This window comes from Talpa europaea (genome assembly GCF_964194135.1).
Source record: "Talpa europaea genome assembly, chromosome: 7".
Lineage (NCBI taxonomy): Eukaryota > Metazoa > Chordata > Mammalia > Eulipotyphla > Talpidae > Talpa > Talpa europaea.
In genome coordinates this window covers 69,762,524-69,779,928 of record NC_140074.1, presented here as the reverse complement: position 1 = coordinate 69,779,928, position 17,405 = coordinate 69,762,524, and the positions used below count along the sequence as shown (strand labels likewise).

Genomic DNA, 17,405 nt, shown 5'->3' with positions numbered 1-17,405 from the left:
GCATGTGCAAAGTAACCATATTTCTTTTGATGATGAAGTCAGAGGAAAGCAGTAATACTGCTTTGGCTTGTAGTAGTAGCATTTCCCTTCACATTTATTCCAGTTAGAGGTTAGAACTTTCCGCTGTTCATAATTATGCAGTCCCTGGATCTTTTTTTTTTTTCTTTTTGACCTGATTTTTTTTTTTTATTTTTTTTAAATTTTATTTTTATATTCCCCATACAATTGCAACCCCCTTATTTTGACCCCAATCCCCGCCTTTCCTGCTCCCCCACCCCCCATAGTGTGTCTCTGGTTCATAGTTGTTTGTTGATTTTGATTTTTTTTCTTTCTTATAGTTATTCTTTTTCCTGGTCCCTTATTTAAGTTTTCTAGATTCCTGCTATGAGTGAGACCATCCGGTAGTTTTCTTTTTCTTTCTGGCTTATTTTGCTGAGCATGATCCCTTCCAATGCCATCCATGTTGCTGTAAACTGCATGTGTTTATCTTTTTTGAATGCTGAGTAATATTCCATGGTGTATATGTACCACATCTTCTTGATCCAGTCATCTATTTTTGGGCATTTGGGTTGTTTCCAAAACTAAGCTATTGTAAATAGTGAGTCCTTGAATCTTAACGAGGCTAGAACCCTTGTCCTGGGCAGTATCTTGACTTAAGGAGGAGGTTTAAGTCAGTGTGAAATCAAAGGACTGTTTGTGGCCCCTTACTCTCCCTTAAGCAAGGGTCTCTCCTGCACTCAGAGACTTCTGGTCTGTGCCAGGCACTGTGCTAGGGGTTCTATATACATTAACTTCCTGGATATTCTCTTCATGTTTCGAGTTACTTTCATATTTACAGGCAGTTGGACAAAGGACTTTACTTTTCCCGAGTCATTGAGAATAAGTTTCCCCTAAAGTTCTGTCGCCTCTGAATACCTGGGTTTGCTTTCTGTAAGTGGGGACCTTCTCCTATAGGACATGGCGCAGCTTTTACCAACTGTCCCACAGTGCCCTTTGCAGGATAATGTGGGCACTAGACAGTCTCGATTCTTCATTTCTTCAGTCTTCCCTAGGATTCCATAGCCTTGATACGTTTGAAGTGGCCAGTGCAGTTCTGCTATAAGATGTTCTTTAGTCTGGGTTTGTCTGATGTTTTTAGTGACTGGGTTCAGGCGGGGCCTCGGGCTGGAATAGCACAGTACCGAGGCTGTGTTCTTTCCTTGTGTCCTGTTTGAAGGTACCCATTTTAGATTTGTTCCATTTTATGGCCATGCTCACTGATAACTTTATGAAGGTGCTGTCTGCCCAGTGTGTCAGCTATACGGTTACTTTTGTTCCCCTTTATAATTAATAAGTCTCTGTGTGCATGGGTTTTGAGTCTGTGTGACAATCTTATGCTTTACACTTTCACCCACTGGTTTTGCCATCCTTTTATGCTGCTGGGCTGAAGTCTTTATTTCCTTGGTGGTTAACAAATGGTCATTTTCCTGATTTCATCATTCTGTCTATGTTTATTAGTTGTTCTACTATCAAGAAAATTCCTCTATTTCCATTTATTCATTTATTCATGTCAGTGTAGAGTCTTGAATCTGTTTTATTTAATAGTCTATAATCTGTTACTATTGTTGTTTATTTTGATGCTTAAATTGTCCCATATTTGGCCTTTTCAAACTGGCTTCTCTGTCCTTTTGACAACACTCCATCATTATTCCAGCAATTCTTTATTTTCTGGCACAACAAAATGCTATAGGCATGTCTGGTACTCTCCTTGGTTTTCCTTACATTACAATATTTCACTTTTATCTACCCCGCAGCTTCATGAGGTGGTGGTTATTGTCTACCATTTTGCAGGTAGGAATACCAAGGTCCTAGTAACCTCTTCAGTCCTAGGACTTGGTAAGTGGCAGAGTGAAAATTTGAACTTATAAAAAAAATTTCACGTTTATCAATGCTGATTCACAAAATTACATCTCCATGTCATAAATGAGGAGATGGAACCTCACAGAGTTTGTTAAGCTAGTTACCTGAGGTTACCTTGCTTGTAAGTGCTAGAGATCCACTTCGGATCTCTTTATCGTCACTCTGTTTGGGATGCCTTTAAAGCGTGATCACACTTGACCTCTTCCACTTTAATGTAAGTCCCTTGTCCCTAATACTTTTCAGGTTTTGGCTTATGATTTTCTTTTATTTGGAGAGAGAACAAGCGTGGAAAGGCATTCTTTGTAGTTTGTGAAATAGATGGCCGGCATCTCTGAGGGTGGCAGATGAGGTAACTGATGATTCTTTTATAGCAGTTGTCAAGTGTTGGAAGCTCGGCTTTCGGCTTTATTCTGAGGTAATAAAACTCATTCCCCACTCCTCCTGCAGGTGGTGCTCTCTGACTGTGGCCTGATTCAGGGCCTGGCACCCGCATCCACCTTCCTTCGAATTTAAAAACCAGAACTATTCACATATGTTTGCATAATGTAAGGATGTGCTCTTTTGAAATTCTCCCCTTAATGTCAGATGCCCTTTGTCATTTCCAGGCAAAGCAACAATTAGACAATGAAGTGCTGACTCAGGTCTTGAAGAAAGAATGCGACATCTATGCCCACCTGGTAAAATCTCTACAGGACTCAGACAGGTAAAGGTTTCTGTTTGGACGTCACACACATGTGAGTGTGAACACAGGAACACACATTTAAATAAATGCTAGTGATCTCTGAGGCAGTGAAACCCTTCCAATCTGCTCAGGAAGTTTAAAGTACTTGGGTGGTGATTGTCTTATTTAAGTCAGGCACATATATTTCCTATCAAGACTTGTCTGATTTGTAGGCAATGAACTTAGGATAAAAATGTCATAATAAATAATTAGTCAGATTTTTATACTTTATTATAGATCTAGAATGTGCTTCCATGTGTATTATCTTATATGATCCTTAACAGCTATTCTGTGATGTAGGTAATAATAAAATCCCTGTTTCTCCCAAGGCTATGAAAACTCAGAGGTTAAGTGACATGTCCAAAGTCATACAGGTGTTGAGTGATAGAACCCTGGGCCTCAAACAAGTCTCTCTGTTGTGGAGTGACTCAATGCTTTAGAGTTGCTGGAGTAGTTTGGTGCTGGGGAGGTATGTGTGGTGAGGAGCCTGCTGTTGGCTTGCTCAGCTCGGGCCTCTGTTTGTCCCTCTGTAAATACAGGGTTGGCTTCAGAGATTTCTCAGATTCAGAAGTCATCTCTGTATACACTGTAATAGTTAAAGGTGTCTGGGTTTCATTTCCAAACAGGACAGAAGTGAAGGAAGTGGCTACTGAGTGAATAGGACTAGCCACGGCTCCCTGACACTTGGGGTGGGTGAGGGTGGGAACGGTAGGTAGATAGGGAAGGGCTCATTATATCACTTTGTATTTTGTTTAGGTCTAAAATTTTCCTCGGCAAAAAGTTCAAAGATGCCACCCACCTACCTTCCTTCCCTCTAGCACAATGGGGGTGGCACGCTGTGGTTCCTGGGGTGTGTGCTTCCCTGCCTCCATCTTCGTGCGAGTGCACACCCTGCTTTGTCTCCACTACTCCTTGAGAATTCATCTGGAGGGTTACTTTGGTCTGGAGGCCTGAACTGACCCCTCGGACAGCTGCCCCCTCTGTTTCTTGCCCTCACCACCCTTTGAGGACTGTCTGGCCCGTGGACCCTGTTCTGTCACCATTTCCCAGGCCATCTCAGGGGCTGGAAGTAGGCACTCAGGAAATGGTCTGTGGATGAATGCGTACCCCTTCTCCCCCTGTCTTCTAAGTTATGAGATAATTTTCAGATTTTAAAATCTGAAATGAGTTTAGAGAAAATGAAAACATGCTGATGAAATTCTGGGCGAAGGCATCACTCTCTGAAAGTGAGCTTTTTCAAGAAGCCTCAGCTGCTAGTAATTTCCCTGGGGTGGGGCTGGGCAATGCGGGGAGCTCAGGAGGGAGTGGGCAATGTGGGTTTAATTGTACATCCTGCGGCTCCTCCCAGGGGAGACAGATTCTGAGCTGGGCTTGAGCGGCCTGTGGGTGGGTGCGGTGCAGTCAAGCCCCCTTGGCATGGGGGTGCTCTGCGTTTCAGAGGCTCTCTTTTAATGAATGAAAAGCAGGATGGGACTGAGGCAGAGCTGTGACTGTTAAGGATGCTTGAACGGTTTCCTGCTCATCTTTAGAGTTGAAGTATGTTTAGGGTGAGACAGACCTGGTTCTAAATCCCACCTCTGCCACTTAGTAGCTCTGAGCTCTTGGCTAAGTCTTTTCACTCTGAGCCTCAGTGCCTGTGTTTGTACATTTGAAATTGGCTGGCTTACCTGCCTGCCTGCCTGCCTGCCTATCTTACAGGGATGTTTTGAAACAAGAGATGATAGTGTGTCTAGTCCTAATGCCGCCTGACACATAGGAAGCCCTCAGTAAATGGTAACATTAATATAGAATAATAACAACACGGAAAAACTTCCAAATGCCTCAGTATCCCAGTATGCACAGGCTTAGCTTTTAGGGGGGTAAGAGTGCTCAGGCCTTGCTAGATCCAGAGGGCAAAACTGTGGGCTAAGTCAGATGGGACCGCCGTGACTGACACCAACTCTCTCTCTCATTAGGAGTGGGCGTTTTGGGAGATGTGACGTCATTTAACTTGGAAAGGGAGGAAGGAAACAAGTCATGGGCAGCTGGATTTGTCCCCAGATTTGTCCCCAGATCACAGAAGGGGAAATCTGCTCTCGGGATGTTGAGGGGATTACCCAAGCTTCTACAGTTAGGAGTTGTCAAAGCTCAGATCTCCCTGACTCCCGGGCCAGTGCCCTTACTGAGACAGCTCTCCTCTTAGATTGGCACAGTTTGCACTTCCTGGAACTCAGGCTTTCTCAGCCATGGCTCTGCTGGGACTTGGGCCTGGCGACTTCTGTCACGAGGAGCTGCCCTGTGCATTGCAGCATATGTAGTGACATCTCTCTCTCAGTCTTGTCACTACATGCCAGTAGCCACCTTCCTCCTCCCCGACGGTGACACCCAGCACTGTTCCTGCTTATTGTCACATGTGCCCTTGGGGGAAAAATTATCTCCAGACGAGGATCACTGCTGTAACTCCTGAGAATCAGAAAGTTTGGCTCATAAGTATCAGTTCATTTGGGAGTTGTTTGGATATGGGGGAGGCGATGCCGACATATGTTTGTTGAGCATCCGCTGTGTGCTCAGCACGGTGCTAAGCTCTTCCCCTTAACATTAACCCTCAGAGTGATCTTGAAGGGAAGGTATTGTCCGCATTTTACAGATGAAATTGGACTCAGCCGTGTGACCGTCTTGTACATTGGTGAGTGCATGGTCTCGGACCTCTCATCCCTGCCTCCGCCCCAGCCACCTTCCAGAAGGAGGCACGCCCAGGGCTTCTATTTCCTTCTGAGTGAAGCCCCTTTATTCCACCAACACCTCACACCTTGAAAAGATCCTGGAGTTGGGAAAACAGCCGATAGGCCCAGGAGCAGAAGCTATGGACTTTTCACCCTGTCAGGAAATGGAAGTGGCGGCGAAGCAGTTAGCTTTCCCCAGCCCTAATCGCAGGAGGTTTGCTAAAACAAGCTCCATTTTTACCTTGTTAAATGTCTCTGCAGCATGACCGCATCCAGGCAAGTGCTGTGTGGTGACACCCCTGTAAAGCTTTCCATCAGCCTTACAAATTGATCATTATGATTTTCTTGAAATGGAACCAGGTACAAGTTGCTCCCTTGCAAGAAGACGGCTTCACAGTGCACCATCTACAAAGCAGTGAGCGTAGGAGATTAGACATAATGGTTTATTTTCCTTCCAATATATGTTGATTTATGTGTGTGGTTCGATGGATGGAGCTTGAAGAAATCTCTGAAGGAGAAGTGGGTTGGAGTCTGTAGCACACATTCTTAGAGCAGCAGCTTCTAGCCATTTGGTACTGTGGATCCCTTTTGAAAAATCTGATGAAAACTTTTGCACCCTCTCTAGAAAAATTTACATTTTCATAAATTTTTACAGACAGGTTCAAAGTGTTTGTGGTCGACCACTGAACAGGGAGTGATGTTATTTCTTGGTCTTTAAAAAGGGAGGCTTTCTGATTTGTTAATGTGTTTTGGTAGTCTTGAAAAATGTTCACATACTTTGACCCAGTAGTTGCACTGTTGGAAATCTGTCTTAAGAAACTCATCTGAGTGTGAATAAAGCTGTAGGCTCAAGATGCTCAGTGAAACATTACCATGGTGCTCAGATGCGGGCTGGGGTTTCTGTTCCACTGAGGGATGGGGGTGATCATTGTGACCCCGCAGGTGCACGGTGTGTGTGGGGGCATCCACGTCCCTCCTGAGGATCTGCACTGCCCAGTCCAGAACCACTAACCAGGGGACTCTTTAATGTAAATTGAAGAAAACTAAACGTTCAGTTTTTCAGTGTGTTAACCGTATTTCAGATGCTCACTAAGCACATGAGCTACCATATTAGCACAGGTCCAGAATATTTCCAAATTCCAACATCAGAGAAAGTTCTGCTGGACAGTCTCTGCCCAAGATTAATGCAGATTGGGAGATGTGCCTTATTGTGGCCTCCTGCACGTTCAGTGGTTCCGGTGTCATACACACTCTGTACAGCTCAGCTTCATATCACAGTGACCCAGATGTGGAACTCTGGCTGTGAGTGGCCAGCCCCGCATAGTGGAGTTCTCTTGGCTCCCAGATTGAGCCGTCTCTCCCTGCTGTTACCTGTTCTCTCTTTCTTTGTTCTTTTTCTCTTCCCTCCAGCCCCTCACCCCCAGTACCACCTCTTTCAGAGTGACACAACAGACATCCTCTTCTGAGGCACGGGTGCCAGATGACACCCAAACTGTGGAGAACCTCCTCTTCCTTAGCAAAGCCCTTGCCATTGCAAACATAAACATTCTGGAGAATTAAATTAGTTCCACCCAAAACTTGGAAATGACCCAACTATTCACTAATGGGGCAGGAGCTAAAGTGACATTCACCTGGCTTAACATTGTATAGTCATTAAAGATGATGTTTGCAGATCATTTCTAATAGCGTAAGGCACCATCCCGCGAGGAAAGCACACACGGTTTGGCGTTGTATGTCCTGTGTTCGTTCTTTCAACCTTGTGGAAATACTTGGGGAAAAAAGGCTGGGAGGAAATATAGTCTGCTGTCTGGTAATTGGTAGTAGGATCATGGTAATTTTGTTTTCTTTATACTTTTACATTTAAAGATTTCTATAATAAACATGTATCTCCTTTTATAACCAGAAAAAAAAAACCAACCCACAAAAAGACATAAAAATCAAAGGAAGGCTTGCTGGGCTTTGCATCTCACAGCATAAATAGTTGTGGTTCTCAATTACTGCTGTCTTCTTTTATCAAGTGTCAACAACCTGCAGGCTGAGTTGAGCAGCATTTTGGCTCTTCGGAGGCAACTGGAGCAGGATGTGCTCTCCTATCAGAATTTGAAAAAGACGTTGGAGGAGCAGATCAGTGAATTTCAGAGGCGGGAAGGTACAAACTCTCTTGTATGTCTTTCCCTTTGGCCTTTCTACTGGGACCTCGAGAATTCTAAGACTCCCGTAGGAGTTGAGGCGCCCACAGAATTTCATCTGGAGCTCCTTTTCGGTGGTGACTGTGTTCGTGTCTCTCCCTGTGTGTCCATCTGGCTTCCGCCCTCACGCGCAAAGGCTGAGCGCATTCTGCGGAGGGTGCGGGGCTTGTTGCTCTGCGCTGTTCTGCACCCTTGGCTGCCTCAGCTGCACATAACCTCAGGGCCTTGCAGCCTCATTCTCTTTGCCGAGAATGCCTGGGTTCTGGCTATCTTAGCACCCAGCGCAGAGAGCCTGGCTGTGCAGACATGTGGGGCGCGAGTACGCTGGCTTGCTGCAGTGATTCATTCAGGAAGGTCCGAGACAGGGCGCAAGGTTCCTAGCGGGGCTGCTCATCACAGCTTTGTTGGCCCTCTGTCTGGCTGGGGGCTGAGCCCCTTCCAGTCTTGGGTGCTGTCCCCTTCCTTTCAGTATGTCTACCCTGGGGCTGGCATGTATGGTAAAAATAGGTATTAGCAGTGATAGATTTGCTATTTCTTGAGCACCTACTGTGTGCAAGGGTCAGGCACTTAATTTCTCATCTCTGACAGGTATCCCATGAGAAACTGAGACTTGGGATGGAAGGGGGGACTGATTTACTCAGACTGAGCCAGGACATCTTCCTTTGAGCTGTAGCGCTTTCTAGCAGATTAGGTATATCAGCTCTTACCGGCCTGTCTTAAGAGAGATCATATTTGTGGCTGTGCCTTGCTTAATAATTAGCCTGCCCCTCTGCTGCTCCTTCCCTCTCTATTTGAATATGACCTTTACTGCAGAGGATGCTGACTCTTACCTAGGCAACCAAAGATCTTCTTATCTTACATCGAGTAGGAAGTTTCTCTACATGGGCTGGGAACTTGCTACTGTGGGTTACTCTGGGGTCAATAAAAAAATACATCAGGCACTTTTTTCCACTTGGGCTCAACCCTTGAGGCTCACGTCTCTCCCGCCCCCCCAATAGTCTCACCTGTTAAACAGAATCATTCCCTCATTTAAACTGAAATCCCTTGGGCCACTCAAATGGTCTCCAGGCACAAAATTTGATATGCATATTATAATTCAGAATTGGCCAGGGTGGAAACCTAAGCTATGATAATGGCAGCCTAGAGAAAAGGGAATATTATTTTTGCTCCAAAGGTGGCGCATTAAACTTGCTGTGGGTACTCGTGTCCCCCTCTAGCCGCCTGTCCCCACCCACTCAAGTGCCTTAGATGGATTGCATTGGCATCGGTCTGGGAAGGGTCTGTTTCTGATATTTTTTTTTCTCCTCCTCCCCTCCTTTTTTTTTCTAACGTGCAGAAGAGCCATTTTCATTTTATAGTGATCAAACGTCTTATCTGAGTATTTGCCTTGGAAAGCAAGACCAGTTTCCAGTGGAACATTTTTCTCAAGAAGAACTGAAGAAAAAGGTATTGATCTAACTTTCCATCCTCTGTTGGCTGTTTGTTGTCTCTTGGGTTCTTGATCAGAGGGGTTCAAGACATTTTTAAAGAAATTTATACTGCAGTAACTTGGTAACATTAGGTAAGTTTTGGGGGTACCTCATGATTCTGCAGCTGTATATACTACATCAGGACCATCACCAGAAGCCTCGCTTCCACCTGCATCCAGAGGTGTAGGACTTTGAAAACTCCATCCCTCTCCTTGCTGTCTGTCCTACCTGCTTGTCTGCTCTTTCTCTGCACATCACCCGGAGGGCCCAGACCCTCGTGTCTGATACATTCCTCCTTGGGCTTATATCAGGACCCAACCCAGGCTCCATCTCCTCTGGGAACACATTCTGTTGGTTCCATGCGGTCAGCCACCTTTCCGTCGGGGCGTTCACAATTGCATTGATGTTCTTCTCATTCTCATCTGCAATGATCTGGTTATTTATCTGTCTCCCCTGCTAGATTGTGAACATCTTGGAGTTAGTGATTGTGTCTTATTTACTTCTGATTTCCCAGTATCTGGCACACACACAGTGGAAGTTTATAGATGCTTTTTGAAAGGATAAAGGTCTACATTGGATCAATAAATCTTTTTTAAAACTGGAAAGGTTTTTCAGTTTGTTGATTAGTGGTGTGGTTAGTGTGGTTTAGTGTTCAAAGATTCTAGGAGCCATGATAAGAAAAGGAACTGTGAGTTCAGAGGACACCGACTCATTATAAAATGATCATGTATGACAGATTCAGTTTTGTTTCAGAGAAACATGCGCGCGCGCACACACACGCAATCACTGTGATGACAGACGTATAAGGCATAGAGGTTGTGAAGGAGAGGCATAGTGTCAGCCCTGGGGGTGCTCACTTGATCAGAGGAAGCTGATCTCAACAGAAGTGATTGTGAGGACATTTTGAAGGATGAGTAGGAGTTTGTGTGGAGGGGTTCCTCAGAAAGAGAAAATAGCAGGTGTAAGGCACGAAAGTAAAAATAGAATGGAGGTCTGAACTTGGGTATTTAGGGAGGGGTGAAGCAGGGACCTTCAAGGCATCTGAAGTTTGTAAAGATGAAAAAGATGGGGTGATGATTGCTGCTTCTTACACCCACTGTGGCCCTGTGAAGGGGAGGAGGTAGTTCTTTTGGTTGATCCTTAGTAAGTGTAGAATCAGAGTTCTTCTCACTATAACCTCTTGAGGCATGGGTCCAGTTTGTATTCATGTTTTGGTATACTGGATGTCTGCTGTGTAGTCAGGGTGGACGTCCTACTTTATTTGAGGGGCAAGTGATTACCCCATGATGATGAAGTCTTTGGGAAATGACTGGCCACTGGGATTTGAAGCTTTCAGGGAGACAGGTGGTGGCTGCTCAGTTGCTTGTGTCCCAGGCTTCAGCAAGACCTGTGCCTAAGGAGGAGCACTGGACCAGGAGCCCTGGGATCTCTGCTTTGCCCAGAGGAAGCTGCCCTTTTCCATCCCGTGAGACACTTTGGCCATTTAATTCACCAGACAGCTGACCTTGGGACCTTGAGCAGTGAATTTCATATCCTCACTTGTAAAGTGGGGGTGGTCTTACTAGCCTGCCTGCCTCCTCAGGATTCTGTAAGGAATGATTGACTAAAGCTTGTGGGAGTATGTTAGTAGCTGTCATTGCTCTATAGTTGAAGGCTCTTATTCCTCCTGACATTGCTCGATAGGCTACAAAGAAGAAGGTCGATGTTGTAAAACAAGGCTCTGACGTAGTCTCAGAAACTTCAGTTTCGGGCACTTTCCTCCAGAGCACCTCATACAAGACAGAGAGCATTAGCTGCCCTGGAGCACTGGGACTGTGCCAGAGACCTCAGTGCATTGTGACTGCGGCCCCGCGCATGCCTCAGTGACCCATTCCGCAGCGGGAATAGAGGCTTAGGTTAGGCAGCTTGCCTCGGTCTCTTTGGCTGACAGTGGTGGCTTTGGAATTCAAATTCAGGCAGGACAGTGTTTTGTGCCATTCCCAGGGCAGCCTGATGGCTAGAATCAGACCTCCTGAATTCCTAACTGCCAGTGATGCTGAGAAGGCTGCTCAGTAGGAAGGTCTATGTCCAGGGGCGTGGCCCTGGGCCTGAAATCTAGTGCCAGTCCTCTCCCTGCACTTGTCTCCTAGGTCAGTGACCTTATCCATTTGGTGAAGGAACTGTATGCAGACAACCAGCACCTGAAGAAGTCCATTTTTGATCTCTCTTGCATGGGCTTCCAAGATGACGATAGGCTTGGGTCTGCAGAAAAATCAAAGGTAAGAAGAAACAGTCTTGGTGTAGTGTGCCAATTACAAAAATGTAACAACCCAATCTGGTTCTCAAGACTGCCTCTGTGCTGGGGTTGTGGGGAGGGGTGTCTCTGTTGAAATTCCCTTTGTCCCAGAGGTTATACAGGCTCTGTGAGGTCAGCTGGGCTGTCCGGGGCTTGCTCAGGTTTGGGGCATGTCTTCATGGACACGTTCCATATACTGTGATGTTTTTGTCCCAGTCTAACCCTGGGATCAGGGCTGCAGACAGCACGTCTGGGTGGTGGTCTCAGAGGGCTCTGGAGAGTTGCCACATCACCCAGTTGCTGGGTGTTAACAGTTTCAAAGACCCACTACCGCTGGAAAGCAAACTAGTCAGTACATTTGCTCCTTTGCTTTTTGTATTCATCCTCTGAATTTTGTGCATCTTCTTTCTTCTCTTGGGCATCAGGATTTGACCGCGAGTGTGTTATTCCTTCCACCCATAGCCAGGAACCCCTGCGCTCTGCCACGCACAGAGGACACCACAGGAGTAACAGTCAGCACTCCATAAGTTCAGGTTCCCGACTGTGGGAATTTTCTGCTGGTGCCCCTAAAAAAGTCTGAAGGGGCCGGGAAAGGTTAAATCATGTCTCCTCCGAGGGCCGCCTGGCTTGTGTTCTCACTGAGGGTGGGGGGCCCATTCCATTAGCCTGCCCCAGGAAAGGACGAATGGAGCCATATTCACCCCCATGACTTACGGGTCTCTCCTGACCTCTGAGATGTGTTGTCTCTGACTCTCTCTGCTCTTGGCCTTTGTCCCTTTGTAGGGGACCCTGAAGTTGGGGCAGTCAGGAAGAACCTGGGGCTACTCATTAGCCCCTGCCTTGGCCGCTCTCCTACAGGAAGTGCCCTGCCCTGTGCTCATGAGCCTTGTTTCAAAGCCTGGAACCATCCTCACCAGCAAGCACAGAGGGGCCTTTTTGTACATGACTCCCCGGAACCCTCTTGGTTGGGGATGTCTTGAACTCAGCCTAGTATGCCAGGTAAATGGAGGACTCATTGCCATACCATTTCTGGGGAAAGATCTGTCAGCCTTAAATTGTCTCCTCCTACCCTCAAAGTGGGAAACTCTCAGGGGTATTTATGCTGTGCTCTGGCCATCTGCTCTCTGCGAGTGGGGATATTATTGATCTTAGCCTCCTGGGCTCTAGGTAATTTTGAAAAGTAGGAGTATCTGCCATCCATTTAGGGAGAAACAAGTCTCTTGGTTTGTTTTCTCCAAAGCAGCATTTTTAATAAGCAGCTCATTCTTCGCCTACTTCATTTGAGTTGTAAATGGCATGTTTGTTTGTTCATTTGCCCTTTGAAAAAAAATCTGTTAAATGTCCCATTATGTCCTTTGGAGAACAGAGGCTTTTCCCTCTTCCCACTCTGAGATCTTAATACCAGCCGATTCATATTTGAGTCATTTGTCAGATTGCACTTCAATTTGATGTTCCCTATGAATAGCCGTGTCCTTTGTGGCGCAGTCCCCGTCGTCCCCCAGAATGGTGGGAAGATCCGCATGGGAAAGATGACGTTCCCTCAGTAATCTTGAGTCGAGGGAGGCGAGGTTGTTAGGGGTGAGTGTGGGCTGGCAAAGAGGGGGGCTGCCATTCCCTGGGAGTACTTTTGGCTCTCCTTCCACGAGACACGAGGCAACAGCAAACCAGAGATGCTCATATTGTCCACAGCCTTTTCTAAGCTGCAGGCCTGGCAGAGTGGGGGCTGGGCACCATTCCCATGCACAGGCGCTGTAACTCAGACTATAACAGTGACGCCCAGAGAGCAAATATAGCTTGTGTTTTTTTTTTTTTTTTTTAATTTTTTTTTTTTTTTTTTATAGAGGCATGCTTTATTTATTTGTTTGCTGGTTTGTTTGTTTGTTTTTTTTTGTTTATACATGCACTGGGTACAGTCAGAAGCGCGGGAGGGTGAGAGAATTCACCAGAGCCAGAGCGGGGAGCAGAACAGGCAGAAGGACCGAAATACACTGCTGAGGGGAGCAGCGGGCGGCAGGAGAGGTCTGCGCGCCATGTGGGACCCTCCTCCGGTGGCCGGGGAGCAGCCGGGGATCGAACCGGCGCCGCCGAGGCCGCGGGCAGCTTCGCAACCCAGCGCTCAACCGCTGCGCCACCGGGGAGGCCCTAGCTTGTGTTTTTAAAATTCAGATATTTCCCCTCCAATATTTAAACTACAGTTCTACCTAACACTTGGAAAAAAGAAAATAAATTACCCCTAATCCTGTCACTTTCAAGCACCCACAGTTAAGTAACACTTTGGAATCCTCCCTTCTCTGTGTATGTGAACATGTGCATGCACACACTGCTTCTATTATGCAGTTGTTTCCTGTTTTTTTTCCCCAGGATTCAGAAATATAGGCTCCCACCTCTTCAAGTGTGTGTTACCACACCCACCACCAAACACCCATAGTGCTCCACTGTAGTCCATTTGAACTTCACCTATTTGTTTTTTTTACCTTCCCCCTCTGGTAGCCTTAATTTTGCAGTCAGATTTCTAGGGTTGGTTTTTGCTTTGGTTTTGACTGATCTTTGTTTTGTTTCCTTATATTCTGCATATAAGTGAAGCCATGTGATATGTCTTTCTCCTTATTAGGTCACTTAGCATTACCCCCCCCCCCCCCAGTTTCATCCATGTTGTCACAAATGACACATCTTCTATTTTTAATTGCTGAGTAGTATTCCATCGTGTAAATGTACCACATCTTCTTAATGTACTCCTCTGTCATTGGGATCTTAGGCTGATCTATGCATGTAGAATGCATAGAACCCTTTGAACTAGTGGTTTTGCATTCTTTTGGGTAGATACTTAGGAGTGGATTTGCTGGATCATATTGTAGATCTGTTCTTAATATTTTGAGAAACCAACTGTTTTCCATAGGGCTGTACTAGTTTGTATTCCCACCAATAGTATTCCTTTTTCTTCTTGTCCTCACCAACACTTCTTTTTTCTGTCTTTTTCGTATGAATCAGTCTCAGAGTTGTGAGGCAGTATGTCATTATGGTTTTGATTTGCATTTACCTGGTGATAAGTGATGATGAGCATTTTTTTTCATGTGCTGGTTGGCCACCTGTATGTTTTCTTTGGAGAAGTATCTCTCTCTTCTGCCCCTTTTTTTGTAGGTTCCTTTCTTTTTGTTGAGTAGTGTGAATTCTTTATCCATCTTGGATATCAACACCTTGTTAGATGTATGATGACCAAATATTTTCTCCCATTCAGTAGGGTGTCTCTTTGTTTTAATATAAAAGCTTTTTAGTTTAATGTAGTCCTGTTTGTTTGTATTTCTTTTGTTTTTCTTGCCAATGGAGACAAGTCCACAAAGACATCACTGAAGCCAGTGTCATGGGGTGTCTGGCCTATGTTTTCTTCAATGTGCTTTATGGCTTCAGATCTTACAGCCAAGTCTTTAATTCATTTTGAGTTAATTTTTGTGTAAGGTGTGAGATGGACAGTCACATCCATTTTATTCTTTTGCATGTGACTGTCCAGTTTTCCTTGCACCATTTATTGAAATGACTTCCTTCTCCAATTTATACGTTTGGCTCCTTTGTTGTAGGTTAACTTCCATATATATGGCTTTATTTCTGGGTTCCCTACTCTAGTCCATTGGCCCATTTGTCTGTTTTCATTCCAGCACCATATGTTTTGATTACTATAGCTTTGTAGTCTAGTTTGAAGTCTGGGAGTATGATATCACCATTGTTTTTGTCAGGATTGCTTTTGGCTATTCACCGTCTTTAAGTTTCAGTTGTATGTGTTTTGTCCTTTGAAAAATGCTATTAGAACCTTGATAGGGATGCATTGAATCTGTATATTGCTTTGGGTAAGATGGCCAAATAGTAATAGTACCTTAGGAATAGGAAAAGTACCTTATTCCATCTTATGGATGCACTGAGATTTAACTGTCTTGCTGTTGTTGAACAGCAGTTGTTGTTGAACAACAATTATTTGTTCAACAACACATAATATATATATATTTTTTAAAGATTTATTTATATTTATTTATACAAGCACTGGGTACAGTCAGAAGCGTGGGAGGGTGAGAGAATTCACCAGAGCCAGAGCGGGGAGCAGAGCAGGCAGAAGGACCAAAGTACACTGCTGAGGGGAGCAGCGGGCAGCAGGAGAGGTCTGCGCTCCATGTGGGACCCTCCTCTGGTGGCTGGGGAGCAGCTGGGGATCGAACTGGCGCTGCAGAGGCTGCGGGCAGCTTCACAACCCAGCGCTCAACCGCTACGCCACCGGGGAGGCCCCACATAATATGTTGTAGAACATATTTCCAGTGATGCACTGTTTTAAATTACTTGGTGAATATCTTTGTATGCAAGTCTTTTTCTAGGTTTAGTATTTTTCCCCCCTTAGACTGAACTCCCAGATATATAATAATTAGTTTTAAAGTACACATAGAGATAGAAAATATGCATTCCCCTTGCAACTTTTAATTTGACAAGGGTAAGGTTAGAGGGCCCTTGATACAGTTTGTCAGGTTTGTCTTTAAAATGGTAGCCCTAATATGGAGTCCCACCACTTGGATGCAACAGGTGTAGGCAGATGGGTTTTTAAGTTGGGCTAGGAGAATGAGGGGTATAACTGACTAAATGTAAGAATTCATAGAATGAGTGCTGGAGCCAGAGCCTGGGTATCTCATACGCCGGCATGCCCAGCACGGGACTCCACCCTCTGGGTGTGGTGATAGCATCCAGCCGGGAGCTCACTGCTGCATTGCTCAGTTGAAATTTGGTGTAATATCTGAAATAGCTTTGGCTGGTTCCCTCCCTGGGTGTGGCCAACTTTCCCCTTATTTCTCATTTGGTTAATCCAGATGTCCCACAACTAGAATTCTTGGCTCTCTTGAGAACTTTGTGCAGTCTGTTCTGTAGAGTGTAGCTACCTCGGGATTTACTCTTCCTTAAAACACTGGAGATTTACGCTGTTTTTATAAATAACTCACCTTCATCTTCAAAAGCAAAAAGTTGTCATCAGGCATGTTTTTGATGCTCATTAGTGATGGGGACATTTTGTTAGCAAAGTGACAGTGCTGCTGGGACTGTCCGCCTCAGTGTGTGACAGGCCACAAAGGTTCTGCCCTGCGCTAAACAGAAGCTACATGGGCACTGGGCATACCATCAGTTTCATTTACTGCTTTCTCCCTATTCGATATTTTCTATTCTATCAATAGCTATTTTCCAAAATCTTGTTACTTTTATATAATCTGAAAGTGAATTTAGCATCGGCAACGGCACAACAGACAACGTATTCAATTTACAGCAGCTCGGGAAAGGCTGTGCAAAGGCAGAGGGAAATGGCTTTAGTTATTTCTTGGGGAATTTGTCCTTAAATTATGCCTGGTCCCAGGCAGCTGTGTGTGATGTGTCGGAACTAGTAACTCTAACTTTGGCTAATTTTTATTTCATGGCTTTGGCATTTATTTCTGCCTCTTTTTTTGGTTTGTTTTTTTGTTTTGCGTTTTTAAAAAAAGACATCACTGACTTATTCATACATATTCATGCTGCACACTTTTTTGGGTTGCATTTTCACACCATTCCATGCTTCATGTAGCTTCTGGCTAGCAAGGAGGACAAGGACACGATCAGAATTGGAGAGGATGACGATAATAAGTTCCTGAGTGACCGGTCTTTGGAGCAGAGTGACAAGGTAGGAACATGGCAGTTATCTACTTATCACCCCCCTCTCCCCCAGGGGCCCAGGTCTCCCCTCTGGAATGAGTCTGATGGGTTTCTTCTCATTCTGCTGTACCATGTCCCAGTGCAGAGCAAAGACACTCAGGCACTTCCCTCTCCGAGGTTGTGTGGGAGAACCGTTCATACAGGAGAATGCACACCCAGTTGCAAATAACAACAGGGCAGGTGTAGGAGAATGGCACGTATCATATGTTGCACCTTAACAGGTCTTTAGAGATCTGACCCAACCCAGTCTTTCTATGCATTGGAAACTGGGGCCTGTGAGGGAGATGATTTATTCAGGCACACAGTAAGCTGGTGACAGAATTAGGAGGAGAGCCCGTCCCTGTGGGTTGCCGTGAACTCACTGGATTGCAGTGAGTTGCAGCGTAAGGGGCCAATTAAGGACGCAACCCCCCTCCTTGGCATCTCTGGTGTGTCCTGCCCTGGAGC

The 17,405-nt window shown here is 45.4% G+C and overlaps 1 protein-coding gene across 1 annotated transcript in view; it reads left to right on the top strand.

Moving 5' to 3' along the window:
- The window catches only part of CDK5RAP2 (CDK5 regulatory subunit associated protein 2), a gene marked incomplete at both ends in the record, with an annotated part of 167,128 nt that overhangs the window by 91,699 nt on the left and 58,024 nt on the right, over positions 1-17,405 (top strand). The window contains 5 exons of the mRNA XM_084237826.1: positions 2,505-2,602; positions 7,341-7,471; positions 8,848-8,957; positions 11,110-11,238; positions 16,831-16,926. Of these exons, the coding sequence (XP_084093952.1) occupies positions 2,505-2,602; positions 7,341-7,471; positions 8,848-8,957; positions 11,110-11,238; positions 16,831-16,926 (564 nt within the window). The remainder of the gene's footprint in view (positions 1-2,504; positions 2,603-7,340; positions 7,472-8,847; positions 8,958-11,109; positions 11,239-16,830; positions 16,927-17,405) is intronic.